At 45.9% G+C, this 18,896-nt stretch overlaps 1 protein-coding gene across 1 annotated transcript in view; it reads right to left on the reverse strand.

Moving 5' to 3' along the window:
* The window catches only part of LOC147747555 (ferric reductase 1-like), a 553,652-nt gene that overhangs the window by 170,328 nt on the left and 364,428 nt on the right, over positions 1 to 18,896 (reverse strand). The window contains exon 10 of the mRNA XM_086954125.1: positions 7,596 to 7,708. Coding sequence (XP_086810251.1) covers positions 7,596 to 7,708 — 113 coding nt within the window. The remainder of the gene's footprint in view (positions 1 to 7,595; positions 7,709 to 18,896) is intronic.

Consider the following 18,896-nt stretch of genomic DNA (forward strand, 5'->3'; position numbering starts at 1 on the left):
ATCTCCACTTTATTGGCTTTCCAGAAGGAGTTGAGGGTTTGGCTATGGAGACCTTCCAGGAAAAATGAGTCCTTTCATGGGTAAAACCCAAAAGTCTATCCTTCTATTTCAGTTTTGAGTGGGCCCACAGATCATTACCCCAATACTCACCTCCTGAGGCCCCACCCCACCTGTTGATAGCCCGCTTCTTGAATTATAGAGACTGTGAGAATGTGATGCTATCCTGAGAGGTACAAGAGCGAAAGGCCCACTGCTGTTCCAGTCAGGCACATCATTTTTTTTCTGTTTACACCAGTCTGGTGCAAAAACAACCATACGACCAGGTGAAACAAAAATTGTGCAATATGCAAGGTCATATACGCTCCTGTAGGGAGGGTAATTCATGACTCTAGGTCTGTGATTTTTGACACTCCCAAAGAGCCTTGGGCCAGGCTCACTGACCAGCGGCCTTTAACTGTGGAACAACTGCCGAGATGGCAAACGGCCGCTCCATTCACTAGAAAATGCCACGAGCTGGAGGGGGAAAGGTAGGAGCCGGACCAGAAATGGTCACGTCAGAGACGAAAAGGGGAATCAGACAGAGATCTTTACTGATTCCGAAAGGGAGCAAAGCGTCCAACATGTGATCTATGGAGCTACCCACCAGCTGAACTCTATTAATGACCAGGAGGTGGGTCCGAGCTGCAACTCTGCTGCTGATTAAAAAGGTATTCTTTTCTGCAGACCAGCACCAACATATCCTATGACATTATTTCTAGACAAAGTTTCTTGGGGGGTGGCGGATGGGTGATTCGCCTAAACCATCTAACTACATCACTTCCTAGTTAGGTCTATGTTTGAGTTGTGATTTGGGGGGTCTGAGTTTTGTTTTTATGTTACAATTAACAGCTTTGTTTAATTTGTTTGGTTGCTCGCTGAAACTGTGTACATCCACTGACCCTTACTTGCAGCTATGTTTGATTCCTTATCTTTGCAGGGCAGGGCCCCCTTGGGACCTCCCCAGTAGAGGAGGGCAGACACCTCACAAAGTGATCCATTATGCCACTTCATTACTACACAAAGGCATAATTCTCAGAATTAGAATGCAGGGCAAGAACTGCCATTTCCTAGCCAGTAGTGGCTACAAATGAGTTTAACATGTGGGTACTCTCAGGGCTCCTGGGGAGTGACCATGCCTCTGCATAGAGCACAATCCCTGGTAGTGACCACTGTCACTGTGAATGATCAGGGCCCAAACGTGATCCTTGAGGTCTCCATGGAATGACCCCATACAATATATGTTCCACCAGCCACACACCAATCTTCCCTGGTGACCCTTAGGGACCCTTAAGGACCTGATAGCTGCTTCAAGCAGCACTTCATCAATGTCATGGATCGGCAAGATTGGTATGGAGCTCGGGGGCCCTTGAGACAGAGAAAGTGCCTGGTGGAGTGGTCAATGGGGTTGAGACTTAGTGACTTAGTGATTCATGAGGCATTTGAAATCGAGAACCCTAAGAATAAATCCACACTTCTGCAGGACACTGCTCGCTCTCCCACATAGACTTTCTGTTTCTCCCGGCTTCTGACCTTTTACACTCTACAGGATCTCATATATTCCCCCTTTGTATTCCAGACCATGACCCAGTGATGACTCAATATAGTACCCCATAAACAGGTGATCACCCTGTGTGGCATCTTAATGCCTTACTCCCATCTGACGAACACTTTGTGGAATATCTGCCAGAGGAATTGAGAACCTTTCTGGACATAAAGCAGGGTACTGTGTATTCTGCCAGGACGCTGTGGGTTGGGGAGTGCAACGCCACAATGAGGGGTATTGTCCACTCCTGGGTAAGGAGGATGGACCACAAAAAAGAGAGTTGCATGAAGGAACTTGAGGTGTCAATACTGACACAGGTGCGGGGCAACCTGAGTAAGCTGAAAGATATGATGAAACACCAGATTGAGATGGACAGAACATCTCTGCAACTGAAGGAAGCCCACAACTGTTTATGAGTAGTTGTACAAATCAATCAAGCTGTTACACTGCATAGGCACAAAAGACACAGAAGCTAGAGTAGTACTCAATATTGTGGATAGGGTGGGGCAAGTGGTGAAGGATGCATAGGGGGTCGCAGCTGTATTTGCTTATTACTATGATGCGCTATGTACAGGCCAGGAGCACTCAGATCACGAATCGCCAGCCTCCCTGGTCGCAGACATCCCTATGACTCACCTGACTGGTGCAGACAGATCAGCCTTAGAACAGGCAATAATACTTCAGGAACTAAGTGATGCCTTTGCAGATGCAGATGTAAACTCCTGGAAGACTCCACGACCAGATGGTTACCTGGTGGAATAATACCGGAAGCTCCAGCTATACATCCTCCTGCCCCTTCTGAGCTTATTTACTGAAGAAAGTGCTAACTTTTTGTTTCCTCCCAGATAAAGGCCCAGAAACACTGGTCATCATACCAAAGCCAGGCTGCTCACAGATCTGATGTGCATCATAAGGACCTATCTCCTGCATCAATACAAGGGTCAAACTTTCTGCAAAACTCCTAGCCAATCGCCTACTACAGGTCATACCCCAGCTGGTCCACTCTAACCAATGTGGCTTCATAACACGTCACAGCACCAGAAACTGTATCCGGAGTGTGCACCTGGCACTGGTCCACATGAATAGATTTTGAGAAGGAATTTGACTCTGTAAACTGGTCGTTTCTACACAAAACCCTAATTAAGAACGGATTTGGGCCCATATACAGAGCCTAAGTTAGGGTCCTCTACGCTACTCAACAGACACGTGTGTATTAATGAAATTTTGTCTCCCAGGTTCCTCATTAGGAGGGGCACCAGAAAGGGATGTCCCCTCTCACCCCTCCTTCTTTGCATTGGCTATCGATCCGTTGGCGTTCTGGATCCAGCGTGATGTTCAGGTGTGGGGCTTTGACTGTGGACTGGCAACAGAGGATCGAATAGCCCTTTATACTCATGCCATAGTGTTGTTTCTCTCTTGCCCTGCAGAAACAGGTTCTTGACCGATTAACATCATGGATACCTTTGGGGTGGTCTCCAGGATGCGGGTCAACTGGGACAAGTCCCTCTTGGTGCAAATTAGGGGCGACTGGCAAGAAGAAATTTGGCACACTCGGCTCCTGATACACCGTCTTAGTTCTTGTATCTTGGGAATCATATCTTCTGGGAACAAGGCCTTACTTGGTTCCTAAACCTCTGTCCCCAGGTGCAGAGGGCCCAGGAGGACATGGCGCGGCGGGATAAGCTACCTTCATCTTAACTGTAGGATTGCCCTTTTTAACATGATGGTCCTCTAGAGGTTTTTGTATATTCTTCAGAACTACCCCTTTCACATCCCACCAACCTGGTTCAGTGCACTGGCAGTCATGGGACACAGATTTATATGGGTATGTAAAGTCCAGAGAGTGGCAAGTGTTTCCGGTCAGTGCACAACAGCAAACATACCATGGCAGACATTCACCTTTACCACTGGCTGATCTAATTTCTGACCATAAATATTTGGATACATTGGGTGGAGAGAATCGGCATACCATGGTAAACTAGAAACAATCACAATGGACCGCACACCGCTAGCCCCTCCTCCGGATCGCCCCTAGGGACTCTGGTATATGGAGTTCTTGAGTGGTTTACCCCAGTGGGTGCAAGTAGGTACTTGTTGAACTGATGATCTCTAGACCCGATAAATGTCCCGGGTTTTTGGATATCGCCCGAGACATGGCTCGGGTTTCGGGATAACTTCCCTCATCAGTAGAGAAAATAGTTTGGGGTGGAAGAGAAGGCCGCCAAGCAACCGTCAAAGGCTTCGATGCCCAAACTGGCACACAGGTGCTTCGTCCAGGAGCTCATCAGCTCAAAGCTCAAGGGAGCCAATTTGTAGAAACAATCGCAATGGGCCGCACACCGCTAGCCCCTCCTCCGGATCGCCCCTAGGGACTCTGGTACATGGAGTTCTTGAGTGGTTCATCCCAGTGGGTGAAAGTTGGTACTTGTTGAACTGATGATCTCTAGACCCAATACATGACCCAGGTTTTTGGATATCGCCCGAGACATGGCTCGGGTTTCGGGATAACTTCCCTCCCGAGTAGAGAAAATAGTTTGGGGTGGAAGAGAAGGCCGCCAAGCAACCGTCAAAGGCCTCGATGCCCGAACCAGCACGCAGGTGCGTCGTCCAGGAGCTCGTCAGCTCAAAGATCAAGGAAGCCAATTTGTAGAAACAATCGCAATGGACCACACACCGCTAGCCCCTCCTCCGGATCGCCCCTAGGGACTCTGGTACATGTAGTTCTTGAGTGGTTCACCCCAGTGGGTGCAAGTAGGAACTTGTTGAACTGATGATCTCTAGACCCGATACATGTCCCGGGTTTTTGGATATCGCCCGAGACATGGCTCGGGTTTCGGGATAACTTCCCTCATCAGTAGAGAAAATAGTTTGGGGTGGAGGAGAAGGCCGCCAAGCAACCATCAAAGGCCTCGATTCCCGAACCGGCACGCAGGTGCGTCGTCCAGGAGCTCGTCAGCTCAAAGCTCAAGGGAGCCAATTTGTAGAAACAATTGCAATGGACCGCACACCGCTAGCCCCTCCTCCGGATCGCCCATAGGGACTCTGGTACATAGAGTTCTTGAGTGGTTCACCCCAGTGGGTCCAAGTAGGTACTTGTTGAACTGATGATCTCTAGAGCCGATACATGTCCCGGGTTTTTGGATATCGCCCGAGACATGGGGAAATTTCCCCTCATCACATAGAGGACAGATTTCCCGCAGTTTATGATGTATCCAGAATATTTACCAAAATAAGTGAAAATATGGAGTGTATGAAGTATGTTGTGCCCTCCCCTCCGCATTCTCTGCTACAATTAGAGTCTGGTCTAGCTCTGGTCTAGCTCCCATTTTTATAAGAGTTGGGAATGCTTAATATACTCTATGCGGAACCTTGAGCTGCACAAGTGTTAGTCTATAAAACGCCGCCTCCCAGGGGGAGGCTAAGGCTTCCTGCCAGACCTCGTCTTAAATATCTCCCACGTCAGTTACCCAGTGTTCGCGTAACCGCAGGAGGGGATCCGTCATGTTGTTAATTAACTTCTGATATGGCTTTTTGGGGCATGTGACCGTCTAGGATTCTAACTGTCAGTGGGGTGGATTCTACAAGGGATTCCCCTTTTAAAATGACTGATATAAAGGCATGTCTTATTAGTAGGTATCTGAAGTATTCTTTGTCCCCAAGTTCGAATTCCGAAGTTCAAATTCCGTTTGTAGCTGCTCAAAGGGGAGTACGTCTCCCCTTTTTCATAGGTCTCCCACCCCTGATATCCCAATCATGTCCCATTTATCAAAGCCCCTGGTATTTCTCAAAGTGCCGAATCTGTCAGAGTCCCACAACAGGATCATCTGTATGGTTTTCCTTGTTCCCCCAGGCTTTATTTGTGGTATGCCATAGATGAACAGCATGAGCAGTGGGGCCCGTCAAACGCAGTTTTGCTGGGTTTAAATATAGCACTTTCGTATAGTCACCACCTGGGAGGAGCCAACGGTCCATATCATATCCAGGGTCATCACAGTGTCTATACATGCCTTGGTTTATGGCTGCCAGGTGTGCTGCCCAACAGTACCTGTGCACGCAAGGTAGCCCTATACCACTGTTGTACCAGCCTCTTTTCAACTTGCCGGGCGGTTTCCCATCCCTTAGAAGTTCTCTCTGCTCTTCTTCAATGGCCCTGAAATAATCAGTTTGAAATGGGTGCAGTGAATTTTCCTAAATATATAAAAAGCGCGGCAGAGACATAATGTTAAATATAGCAGCACGGCCTAGCTGGGACAGTGGAAGAGTCTTCCAATGCCTGACATCACTTTTTAGTTGCTGCAGAGGGGGCCAGAGGTTGTGTTCATATTATAGTGGTGGACCTTTGGCGACACACACCCCCGGGTACTTGAATCCCCCCTGCGCCACTTCTATCTGAACATTTTGGGACAACACCCCCGGGTACTTGAATCCCTCCTGCGCCACTTCTATCTGAAAATTTTGGGGCAGGGAGGGGAAATTTCCCCTCATCACATAGAGGACAGATTTCCCGCAGTTTATGATGTATCCAGAATATTTACCAAAATAAGTGAAAATATGGAGTGTATGAAGTATGTTGTCAGCATACAGTGATATGCGGTCTTCCCAGCCCTCTGACCATCTCAGGGTCCTTGTAAGAAGCTCTTTCTGTTTCCACCATGCCAGCGCCTCAAGCGGCAGAGCGAAGAGCAGCAGGGCAGGGGATAACCTTGCCTAGTTCCTCTTTCAAGAGTGAATATTGATAATTTTTGGTTATTTACTACCACTTGTGCAAGTGGTTTGGTGTACAGAAGTTGGATTCAGTTGGAAATTGGGGACCAAATCTGATTTTTTTGAGTACAGCATACATAATTGGCCACTCTATGGTATCGAATGCCATGGTGGCGTCTAAAGACGCCATCACTGCGTCTTCTTGTATAGTGTCAGTCCTGCTCAGTACTCTGTGCAGCCGCTGGGGGTTGTGTGAGGTATTCCTTCCTGGCATAAAGCCAGACTGATCCAGATGCACAAGCTTGGTGATCACTTGGAGCAATCGGGTGGCCAGCAACTTTGCCAAGATCTTGACTTCGGTGTTAAGGAGCGATATTGGTCTGTAAGAGAAACACTTGTTTTTAGGTTCACCACTCTTGTGGATGACCACAATAGTAGCTAGCCATTGGTCTTCTCTGAGTTTTCCCTGCTCCCGGCTTTCCTGAAACATCTTGGTGAGGTAGAGCGCTATTTTACTAGGGGCAAGTTTAAACAGCTCTATAGGCAAGCCGTTAGGGCCCGTTGCTTTTCCGTCTTGTAGGTCTGCTATTGCCCTTTGCTTGTTTCCGGTCCAGGGAGACCTGGCTTGGCAGTTCGGGTTGGACAGTTCCCATGAGGCACAGGGTCAAGACTGATTTGCATATGGCCAGGTCTAAACTGAGGTGGCATGGTGAGCAAAAGAATGATGAGTTTAACCAGATCTTTTGACTGGGGGTGAATGTTTTGATTTGTTCTGCATTCCGTCCATCAATTGTGTGTCTTTGCACATATATACTTTAACATACTTTAAAAACTACTTTTAAGGTATTGGGACAAACATTTACCTCTTTAATGCCATGTATCCTGTTAGAATAAACTCATCTCTATTAATTAAACTAAGATTAAACTAAGATTGATTCTGTTTTGTGTGGTACTCGGAGATGAACTGATAGTCATGGGGACTAATTTATCCTTACATATGAGGGATATTATGAAGGTAATTGAGGCATGGGAATGGGTTTCCGCAATTTGTTCAGCTGACCATTGCTATACAGTGGTGGATCTGAACTAGGGAACAATTCATAAAGTGCAAATTCAGGCACATAACTGCAGGCGTTATTCCACTGTTAAGTTAATATTAATTACTGGTATTTGTGCACTACAATACATCATAATCATTATTCACACAAGGAGATACAAATTATATAAATAAAATCAAGAAAATGCACGTAATTCATTATTTAGTAAATAATTATGGTTAAGTGTTATTTATTATTTACAGCTAACCTACCTGAAACCATGTGGCTTTACCACAAATAGGTTTATTTGCAGCATTCTTTAGGTAGCGGGCGAAGACCATTCCAATACTTCCTGTGGTCATCCAGGCGATCAACATGAGAGCACCTAAAGATGAAATGAGGTTTTCTTAGTTGAGCGCTTTGTTGCAGAGCAAAATAAAGGAAAATGGAATGAAAATAGCATACCTAAAACTCAAAGAAGCAACAAATTATCACTCCATCCCAAACTATGCTTTATGTATTTTCTCACAAATTTGGAAAAATATTTTGTAATATAATACAATGAAACTTTGGCATATTCTAAATATGCGTACACATAGGAATTTTACGAATCTGGCGTTCGCGAATTTGCGTATTTGCGAACCCGCAATCCGCAAAATCCGCGAATTGTCGTGAATTTACGGATTTTTTGTTTTGTGTTCGCAAGGGTTTCTGCCAGTTCGCGAGGGTTTTGTACCAGTTCGCAATTGCAAACTTACTTGTCGGCTCGCAACGGTCGCGACTATGTTGTTTCTACGTCTGGTTCATCATCACAGGTTCACAGCGCCCTCTGTTTCAACACTGCCACCCTGTTTCACCCATGTCACCCTCTGGTACATCAATGTCACCCTCTGGTTCATCACTGTAGATTATGGGGGGGAAAAGCAAGCACACATGCCCTGCTTCAACTGACATGAATTAATTTGGGGTTGATTTATTAATGTGTCACTGTTTTAAAATTCCAGTCTGGCACCTGCTTCCTTATCTGTAATTTGCTTTCTGTTGCAGTGCAATTTTTTTTCCAGGACCTTTGTGGCCTACTTGTAGCTATTCTATGAGCCTGCTGTGAGGGTCAGAGCAGGGTCATACAATTGTTGCAACTAGCAACTGAACTCTGGAGGGGCCCCAGTCAGGAAGCACTACAGGGAATGGTTACTAATTATGAGTTTGAACTTTTGCACCTGCTGAGTGCTTTCCGTTTTTCTGCAATTTCGCGGGATTCGCGGGGCGCGAACTTGCGCGAGATCGAATTCGGAAGCCGCGAATTCGTGCGAATATGCGATTTGTTTTTTTGCGGCGTGTTAGTTCGCAAGGTTTTGTGCGTTTTAGCGAGCCGCTTGTAGCACAACGGCGGAAAGTTACCCTCACGGTCGTTCACGGGTGCGGCCATCTTGTTTGCATGACGTATTTCCGTTTCCGGGCGCGATGTGTAATCTCGCAAAGTGTGCGGCTCGCTAGTACAATTTTGCGTGTGATCGCGAGGAAAATCTTGCGCAAACTTACCCAGGCAGTCGTGAACGGGCGCGGCCATCTTGTTTCTCATTCATTGCTATGGTTCTGGGCATGCTTTTTGTACCCTCTCTGAATCTCTGCCATCCTTTGCTTGTTTGAAGTTTTTTTTTTAATCTATTTTACTTATTATCTATCCCTCTATTTTTCTAGCTCTATATTTTTGTGTTTTCTGCTACTTTTGGTTAATTTTAAACTACTTTTTTTTAACTCTTTTCTTTTCTTCTTCCCTATTCTATTTCTTCTTTATTATTTAGCTTCCTTTCTGCCCAGACCATGGTAAAGGGAGCCGGGAAGCATCCCGAGAAGGGAAAGGGTCCCGCACCCCGTACCCGGCTCCCGTGCGGGCGTTTGAGGGGGGAGCAGGTCGCACCCCGGGAAATCTTCAGCGCGGAGGAGGTGGCCGCACTAATTTTTTATGTTCAGCACCGCCTCCCCAGGACCATCATGGCAGGCGGCAAAATCGCTAGCGGGTACGGGATCCAGGAGCGCCGGAAGCGGTGGGAGAAGGTGTGCCGGGCCATGTACCAACACTCTCGGGTCCGGCGCACCTACAACCAGGCCATCCACCGTTGGACGGATCTCCTGGACCGGGAACGCGATCTGCTCGACCTGCTCGGCCTTGAGATCCCCGGGCTTGGTGAGTAGTAGTAGCTATTTCTTTACTACTCTGTTTTCTCTTGCTCTGTGTGTTATTATATTGCAAATGTTTGTTTTTTACCAAGAGCATTATTGCTGCTGATTACATTGTAGGTAAATTATATTTCAAAATCTTCTGTGCATTTCAGGTGCACTGCTCTCCTTCTCAGTAGCGTTGCTACTATGCTTATTTGTTTTCGATTTTGTGATTTCATTGGCCCGTGAAATTATGTATGAGTGTAGTTTAAAGAACTGCGTAATGCTAGACACTAAGGGTCAGATTTTTAAATACCGGCGCATCCCTGCAAAGTAGCAGGGATGCGCCAGTAATTGTGCGCCACGCCACCACCACCCATGGTGTGCCGTATTTACAATGCGGCGCACCATGGGCCCAAAACGTCACCAAAGCGTTACGCATCTGTGCCGTAAAGGCAGCACTTTGCTGGAGTTGCGTCGCAACGATGGCGCAGCTCCAGCAATGCTCTGGGGTGCCCTATCTCCCCAATGCTGCGTCAAGCCGTACGTCTGCTTCAAGCAGGCGCAGGGTTTGAGTCACCCATCATTGTCCTCAAAGTGACTGATTGAAATCTTGTAGATTTCCCTCAGCCACTTTTAGGATGCGTTCCTGCGCAGGAATGCCCTCCCTTGCGCCGGAACGCCCCCTGATGCCGCACCATGTCGCCTCTTTTGTTCGGCCGCTGCTTCACAAAAGTCATGCAACAATGGAGCAAAATAGCCGCAAGGGGCTTCTAAATCAGCCCCTACAGACTCAAGTCCAGTCCTTCCTTTGTACACATGGCGATAAGAAGTAATAGTGGTGGTGGATTGATAGTTTGAGTATTTTAATGACTGGTTAATGTAGTAGGAAACTTTTTAGTGTTGTCGCTGATCTGCAATCACGATGGACTTTGTCTGTCACTTCGGGTGCTGCGGACTGCTGCCTGCCAGTCCTAGGCGAACCTTTTTAGTAGTTTGTTTAGTGAGTTACATAAGAACTTTCCAAGTCGACGGTCCACAAATCAAGCAATACTAATAACGTAGTAGACCACCTGAGATCAGTCAATATATCCCGTTGAATAGTTGTATATTTGCTATTTCGCCAAAATATTTTGTTATTGTTCTTTTGAAATGTTTGATTTGGTTGACAAATATCATCCATGTTTTCTGGTCTTTCTTTCTTTCCTGTTGTACATCAGCTCCCCCCAGGGGCAAGAGGGCATTGGAGGAATAGAGTACCTATTTTTTCCTAGCGTTTCTCATTCGATTTTTTTCTAAATCGTCTTTGATCTTCTTGTAGACTGTATCTAAATTCTTATCCTGCCTCGACTATGACTCCCTGTGGTATTACTAGATTATTCTTATTAGTCTGTCTGTGTAGCTAACTAAGATTGCACATTTGACAATTCCATTGGACTCCCATTCTAGTCAGCAATAGCTCTATGCACTGAGTGCAGTCCTCTGGGATTGTCGATAATGTCTTTTCAAGTCTTCTAAATGTTTATGCTTTGACAATTGCCCACAATAAAAAGGTGAATGACCACCAAGAAAGAATAAGATACTACTTTACTTTTGGTTTGGATAGGAGGACAATCCATACTACTACTGTTGCAGGGACAAATCTGCACAAACAGTACTATGGACACTAAATAATGCATTGCTTAGCTTATCAATTATAAAAGGCACTGTTAGACTTTCCACATACCTCAGTGATAACAGACTTTGCAGTTGAACCCCCAATCTCCTTACTGACTAGATAGTGTGGCAGAGTCATTTAGCTCCGATGATTGATCCCCAATGATGATTATCCAACGCAGGACAAGAGTACGGAGTCAGAGTCAAGAAGTGTCAGAGGCACGGACTCATGCTTGCAAAAATTGCAAAACCTTTAGCTCAGCCACTCTAGTCTGGAGGACCAAAAACCACAGAGGCTATTTAAGTTTAAAAGCTTTATTAAAAGTAAACACATTTATTAAAATCAAGTTTGTCATAAAACTAAACGTTTAACTGAAAATGGAAAAGTGCTTAGTGCTGACGATTAATTGAACACATTTCTTGTGGTTGAGCCGAGCTCTCACCTGGTTTGAACTTGATCTTGCTCGTGTTCTTAGAAGTCAAGCTTCTGTCTGTTAGGAGAAAAAGTGGTGCGTGTTAAAAATAAAAAGCAAGCATTCATCAGTTGTGCCAAAAAGTGCAGCAAGACAACAGCCTTCCCTGGAAAAAGGGAAATTTTTACTTTATGGTAGACAGTCACAAATTATTACATTGTTTTCGTTTTTTTCACATTTCTTTATTCCTAGACCAAATATTATATAGTAGTGAGTGGTGTATTCTAACATTCTTAAATGTACTTTATAGGTGGAACATCTGGTGCTGGGCCCAGCGCGGAGGTGGAGGAGAAAAGTTCTGGGGAGGAGGCGGTGCAAGTGCCGGACGACACCAATGTGCCTGTGAGGGTTCACACGGTGGTGGCGGGCAGAGGTAAGCTATATATTCCTTACTTATTGAGATTGAAGACTGCAGAGTGTGCTTTCTGCACAGGTGTATTATAAATCAACCAGGTAGTAGTCTCCTCTAAATGTACTTTGACTTAGCTGTGAAGTTTTTGGCGAGAAGAATCCCAATCAGATCTGAGATGAACTTGATGGATGGGATGAACGAAAAGCGAAAGAAGGGTGTAAGTAAGTGTGGAAGGACGAGAAATTTAATGATGACTGGCAAAGAAGAATGATATGTGTTTGCTTGGTCCCGAGGTGGCTGGGAAGGAAAGAATATGGTATGGTGCATGGCTGGGTGAATGATGAAGCAAGCATGGGTGGAAGGAGAACAGCCTAGGTGGGTGAAACAGAAACTGTATGTGTGCATATACTATGAATGGATGGATGCCTGGATCATGGTACTATCTGACTCTTAGATAGCATATGTGTATCTAGAGAGAGTAGACGGTAACTGGATGAACTAAGTGTTACTTTGAAGAGCATGTAACACCGCACCCGCACGTCCGTTCCAGTGTAGGAAAGGCAAGGAAAAGAAGTTGTAATTTTGTCCAAATACTACCATGAATAGTAGCAGTAGTTTGTATTGCAACTGCAAGCACAGCATATATCCGGGTATTATGGTGGACACTCCCTACCTCTCTTAATAAGTTTAGTTTAGTAGTAGTACGTCATTCATGTGTGGGTGTATCACTGTTCACTCAATAAAAAGCAAAGCACCTAAAGTCATCCCATATGTAATCAAATACATCCCATGTGGAGTGATAGATAATCAGATTATTTAGCTTCTTCATTTTCCTTTTCTAGTACTCATTTGCACTGTAGGGTGAAAGTTAAATTAATTAAGCAGTAGCCCTTTTAACAGAGTATTCTCAGTGCCACCCGTAATAGAAAAGTAAGAGCTTCACCACCTGCATGTACTGGACCTGTACAGTAACGCAAATCTGTCTCACTCATCATGGTGTGCGTCTGTTTTTCTCGGGTGCAAGTTCACTGCGCTGGCATTATGCCGGCTTGCATAAGATAACGTACCAATTTTCCTAAACAAGAGAGAAGAAGAAGAATAAGACTGGTGTACTGTCATAGTCGACTGTAATGGAAGTCCATAGTGCTCGTAGAATTTGTTCCTTAAACTCCCACTAATGTTAGAGCAAGGATGAAGAAGTGGAAGGTTAGATAGATACTGGCCTCAATAGTTATGTACTGTGCTTTCAAGTTGCTAGTTGTACTGTGACACAACTTTCTGCTCAATCATTTTGTGTTAATCTTAAGGAGCATTGGTTACAGACTATGTCCTTCTTTCTTCATATAGTTGCTCCTTCCAAATCAAACAAACCAACAAGGAAGGAGCTGGCTCGAATGGCCCGGCAACGGAGGCTGGATGCCACTGTCGCCGAATATTGGCGGCTGGTGGCCCTGGAGGAGGAGGACACGGAGTCTACTGGTACATCCACTGGGACAGCTGCATCCTCCTCCGTGCCCCCACGGGCTGCCAGCCAGCGCAGTGCTCCAGCGGTACGGAGCCGGGCTATCAAAGCCAACCGCCACTGCCGAGCAGCAAAAACAGCAGCTGCCCCCCACAGGAGTTGCAAGGCACGCCAGCACCGCATATGCCTCAGAGTGTCCTACCTGGAGCAGGAGGTCCTAACATATAAGACCTTGGTGGAGGGCCTCCGCTCCGACCATGCCACCCTCCGCAAGGAGTATGATGCCCTGGCCGCTAAAGTGAACAGCATCCTGGCGTAGTGTCCCTTGCCATTTTTTTAGAGACTTTTGGGGGGTGGGAATTGGGAGTTGGGTTGTTTTTGGGACTTTTGAAGGACAGTCGTTGGGGTTAGGGAGGGTCTTTTTGAAACTTTATCTGAGCATACCTGTTTTTTACTGCTTTTGAGTCTGGTGGGTGGGGGTTTAACAGTAAGTTTTTTTTCCTGAAACTTAAGTCTGTGTCATTTTCTTCCTTTAAGTGTAAATGGCTAAATGTTTTCAACACTAAGTGCCTCTCACAGAGTAAGTGAATTCAAGAGTCCTAGGACTTTAGTAGTACTACCGTCAATCTCTCGTCTCTCCTAATACTCCATTATACTACCTCACACCAAACGCTTATCTTACCTGTAATTTGTGTTTGAAAGTAGGGCTAGGCCCAGGGCTGGCTCCACGGGAAATGGCGATTAAGGTTGGCAATCCTGGGCGGATGAAATGTCCTCATTGCAGTGGTACTAGTGGTGTGACACAGTGGCAGTTGCATGCCTATGGAAAAAAAGAAAATGAAACCTGCTTTGTCCTTACTGGAGCATTACAACGGTACGATAGAGAATATAGCAGGTGACAGTACACTAGAACAGTGCCACAATGTAGCCTAACAAATGGTAAAGTATTGAAAGTATAACTAGTACTTGCGTTGAATTTCTTTGACATTGGCTACTACTACAAGAAATAGTACTGAAGCTGAGTAAGTCTAGAATATATCCTCGGATTCCTTCACCAGCCTGTTGCTATGACCTTATCCTTCCCAGCAAGTGTGTGGAATTATTGCTGTCATTTAGTCACACATCAATCAAAACCACACAGCCCGGGGGAAGAGGGTTAGGGTTTGGAAAATGGATGGGAATGGTTTTTTTTTTTTTGGGTAAGGTTTGTTGAGAGAAGAAAAAAAAAGCACAGCATGGACAAACAATAATTGAAGATAAAGAAATCTTTGGGTACAAAGCTAACCATAAATCTTTTAAGTGACATAAAGGAAGTGCATGCACTACTGCATGCATGGTTACTGAAAAGTAAGTAGTACTTTCGACAACCGTGAATGACAGAATGCGACAGTACAGGGCTGCAGCGTTTTCACTTGCCTATCTCTGCACTCAGAGAAACACTTCTTACATTAAATTAGGTTTAAAAAATAGCTGAAGTAAAACCTATAGAATGGCTGTAGGGATCAATTTAGAAGCAGAGAGAGATCCAAGAAATGCAGAGTCACACTCATAGAAGTTCACAGCAATAACATTACTTAAAAAATAATTTGAAAAGAATGGATACTGTATCTGTATGTTGTTGTAGTTGTCCTGTTGAATTTGGTAAGTAAGTTGCACGCATCAAACCATTCCTCTTATTAGCGGCACTCATCCATTCCAGCTGACGCTTCGTCCATCAATGTTGGTGACCAGAAGACACCCTGTCCACTGCCTGCCTGGCGGATGCTGAATTGCGGCTCGCTAATGTGAAGCCTGACTTCATCCTTTTTTTCCCATTGCACAGACTGAAACCCAGCCTGTAATTATTGATGGAAAAACAGGAAGTGATATTAGAACACCACTGACAAATTAATATAAGGTATGTACGCCGTGTAGTGCAAAAAGTCACACTTTGAGTTTCCTAATAGACAGTACAATATTTTTGAAAGTGCGTACTCTGTCTGAGTCTCCTTTTGAAGGATAAATAAGTATGGGCAGATTAATGTAGCGGATCTTTCCCCTCAAGCTAGGTGTACTGTAAACTGTGTTTTAGAACAAAATTAGACCTTCCCAGCAGTGCTCCCACCCAGACCCTTACTAAAGCCAGTCGCAAAAAAGTAGAAGACCCCCAATCAGATCTCAAAAAACGAGGCCTAGTAGAAAACTGGTGACAAAACGTACTTTGAAAGTAAAAGTAGGCCCAAATACCCCATTACCCACCGTGGGACAGCCAGTGAAAGACCTTTGTGTTAAACTCATTTTAAAATGTTTTCTGCTGTATGACGTTTCTCCAAGCCAAACATGGCTAGTGTTGCATGTTTCCGAGCAGCTTTAAAAACTTGGTCCGGGTCAACACCTGCGTTTAGCTTTGCTTTAACCCCTGAAAAAGAGACCCAGTGTGCAGCAATGCACATGTAATCAGCGCCTGCGCCACTGGTCCACATGTCTGTTGTCAGATGTATAGTGTGAACAGCACTCTTCTGCAAAGCTGCCCCAATCACCTCCAGCACATCTTCATGTAGTGCTGGATCCGCAACTCTGGCAAAATAGAACCGGCTAGGAACCTTCCATTTAGGACAGAGCGCTGCCACTAATTCTAGAAAACCAACCCCTTCTACAAAAGAAAAAGGGAGAAGGTCCAGAGCTAGCATTTTAGCCAGCTTAGTGTTATACAGACGCGTCAGTGGGTGGTTGCGATCATATGGCGCTGCTGAAAACAACACGGTTCTAATGTTGGCCTGAACCATGCTTTTACGGGATGATGATAATGACTTCTTTGACCCAGTTATGCTTGCATTGGTGTCTCACTCTCTCCCACACTCCTAGTGTGGCTCACAGGGGGTGTGCTGCTGACAGGGGTACTGGGTGTAAGTGAAGTGTTTGACACTTCTTCCTCCTCGTCATCATCATATGAAACATCAACGTTTTCTTGACTTGCAATTCGGGCTTCCTTGATCTCCTCTAGGTGCGCTAACCATTGGACAGCGTGCTGTCTCTTAAGATGACCTCTCTGGCCTCCGTTACCATAGTTGGTACCAAACTTACCACGACTAACTGCATGCTTACAAATGCTACAAATGGCGAAGTTTTCCTTTTTTTGGGCAAACACTAAAGAAGTCCCAAACTGTGGACTTGAAATGTCTGTGGGGGCCGGAGGAGGCGGCGATACTGGTGGTGGTCATGCTGCTAATGCCAGATGAAGTGGAGGATGTGGATTGCCGAACTTTACTATGTTGTGCACTTTCACCACCACTAATTGAGGTCGAGGTGGATGGAGGTCCCTTCTGACGAGGAAGAAATATGGAAGCGGTAGGTGTTGGTGTACTTGTTAACTCCAATGATTGTGGTGTTTCCATTGTCTCCTCGTCGACAACATCATCATCATGCTCAGCAGCTTCTCGGGCTAGGGTCAAAATGTCTGTTTGCTGCATGCCCGCTAAAGCTGGAGTGAAGCCGATGATGACTGCGTCGTCGTTGTGAGAGTCTTCATCAGCAGAAGTATCCACCACTTCTTGTTGAGCCTCATCACACTCCATAACTATGAGACTTTCGACGACCTTCCTTTTACGCTTAACTACCTTTGTCAGATCATGGTGTGCCTCACTCTCAGACAGCGGTGGTGGTTCCCAAGTTTGATCCGTATCATCAGAAGGAGGTGGGCTTGAAGAAGATGTAGACACCAACCTTGATCTTTTCCTTGCTAGGGATGTGGAAGACAATGAATGATCATCAGGAGGAGTGGCTTCCTCAAATGATACCTCGGCTTGATTGTCGATTTCCTGATGTGCCCCTACTTCGGGAGGAACAACTATTGTGGGCACTTGTGACCCTCCATGCACCTCTGCTTGCGCATCTCCTTGCGCTGCCTCTCCTTCCACTTGTACTTGGGCTTGTACTTGCACATGTGGTTGTTGTTGCAGCCGTGGTTGTTCAACACTCGTCAGATGAGTTACAACAACCTGTGTTGATTGAGGGACATTGCTGCTACTTTCTTGCGATGAGCCAACATCACTGGTCGATGGTGATTGAACAACTAGACTAAGTGCCTCTGCAGCACTCAAGGGCTTGGAATTAAGTTGGCGTGGTGGTGGTGGCACTGAGCCCAATGGAGCGGGGGTGCTGCTCCCAGCTTGGTCCCCAGCAGATCCTGCTGCTGCTGTAGGCGCACTTTTTTTTTTACTCCCAAAAAATGTGGCGGGCGGCACACCAGTCTCCTTGGTAACTTGCTTCTTCTGCTCCTTACTGGCAACTTTTTTGCTAGAGGAGCTACGGGGAACTTTTTTTGGGGCCATCTTCTTCAGAGGTCAGAACAGCAGGCCGCAGTTGCACGAATTGCAGAGTTATCTGTGGCAAGACGTGTCGTCGCGTGACATTATGCTGCACACACACACCGCTGCAGGACTTCTTTCTGGCACTGGTGGTTCTCTTGAGTCTTGTGCACCTAAAAGCAATGGAAGACAGAGGAACATCAGTTCAGTTATACACCCCAAAAACTCGAAAACCACATAAAAATCAGCACAATCCCATGCCATCCATGCCCTCCATGATGTTTAAATTCAAGACACCCCACAGAAAGACTAGGCCCATGCACCACTCAGTACCCCTGGTCAAAAGGCCACAACAACAGCCAAAAATCGAAAAACACAGAACAATCAGCACAATCCCATGCCATCCATGCCCTCCATGATGTTTAAATTCAAGACACCCCACAGAAAGACTAGGCCCATGCACCACTCAGTACCCCTGGTCAAAAGGCCCCAACACCAGCCCAAAAATCGAAAAACACAGAAAAATCAGCACAATCCCATGCCATCCATGCCCTCCATGATGTTTAAATTCAAGACACCCCACAGAAAGACTAGGCCCATGCACCACTCAGTGCCCCTGGTCAAAAGGCCCCAACAACAGCCCAAAAATCGAAAAACACAGAAAAATCAGCACAATCCCATGCCATCCATGCCCTCCATGATGTTTAAATTCAAGACACCCCACAGAAAGACTAGGCTCATGCACCACTCACTACCCCTGGTCAAAATCCTACAACAACAGCCCAAAAATCGAAAAACACAGAAAAATCAGCACAATCTTATGCCATCCATGCCCTCCATGATGTTTAAATTCAAGACACCCCACAGAAAGACTAGGTCCATGCACCACTCACTACCCCTGGGCATAATGGTTGAAAGCTAGGCAAAATGGTTGCAGGTCTAAGAACACTGCCTGCATTCAAAATGGCCCCTTGCCTCCCAGCACATGGCCAGGGCCCGCCTGTATCAGCACTCAAAATGGCCCCCACCCACATGGCCTGTCCCCATGAACACCCCAAAAAATCGAAAAACACAGAAAAATCAGCACAAGCCCATGCCATCCATGCCCTCCATGATGTTTAAATTCAAGACACCCCACAGAAAGACTAGGCCCATGCATCACTCACTACCCCTGGTCAAAA

Source organism: Lissotriton vulgaris, chromosome 1_1 (genome assembly GCF_964263255.1).
Source record: "Lissotriton vulgaris chromosome 1_1, aLisVul1.2, whole genome shotgun sequence".
Lineage (NCBI taxonomy): Eukaryota > Metazoa > Chordata > Amphibia > Caudata > Salamandridae > Lissotriton > Lissotriton vulgaris.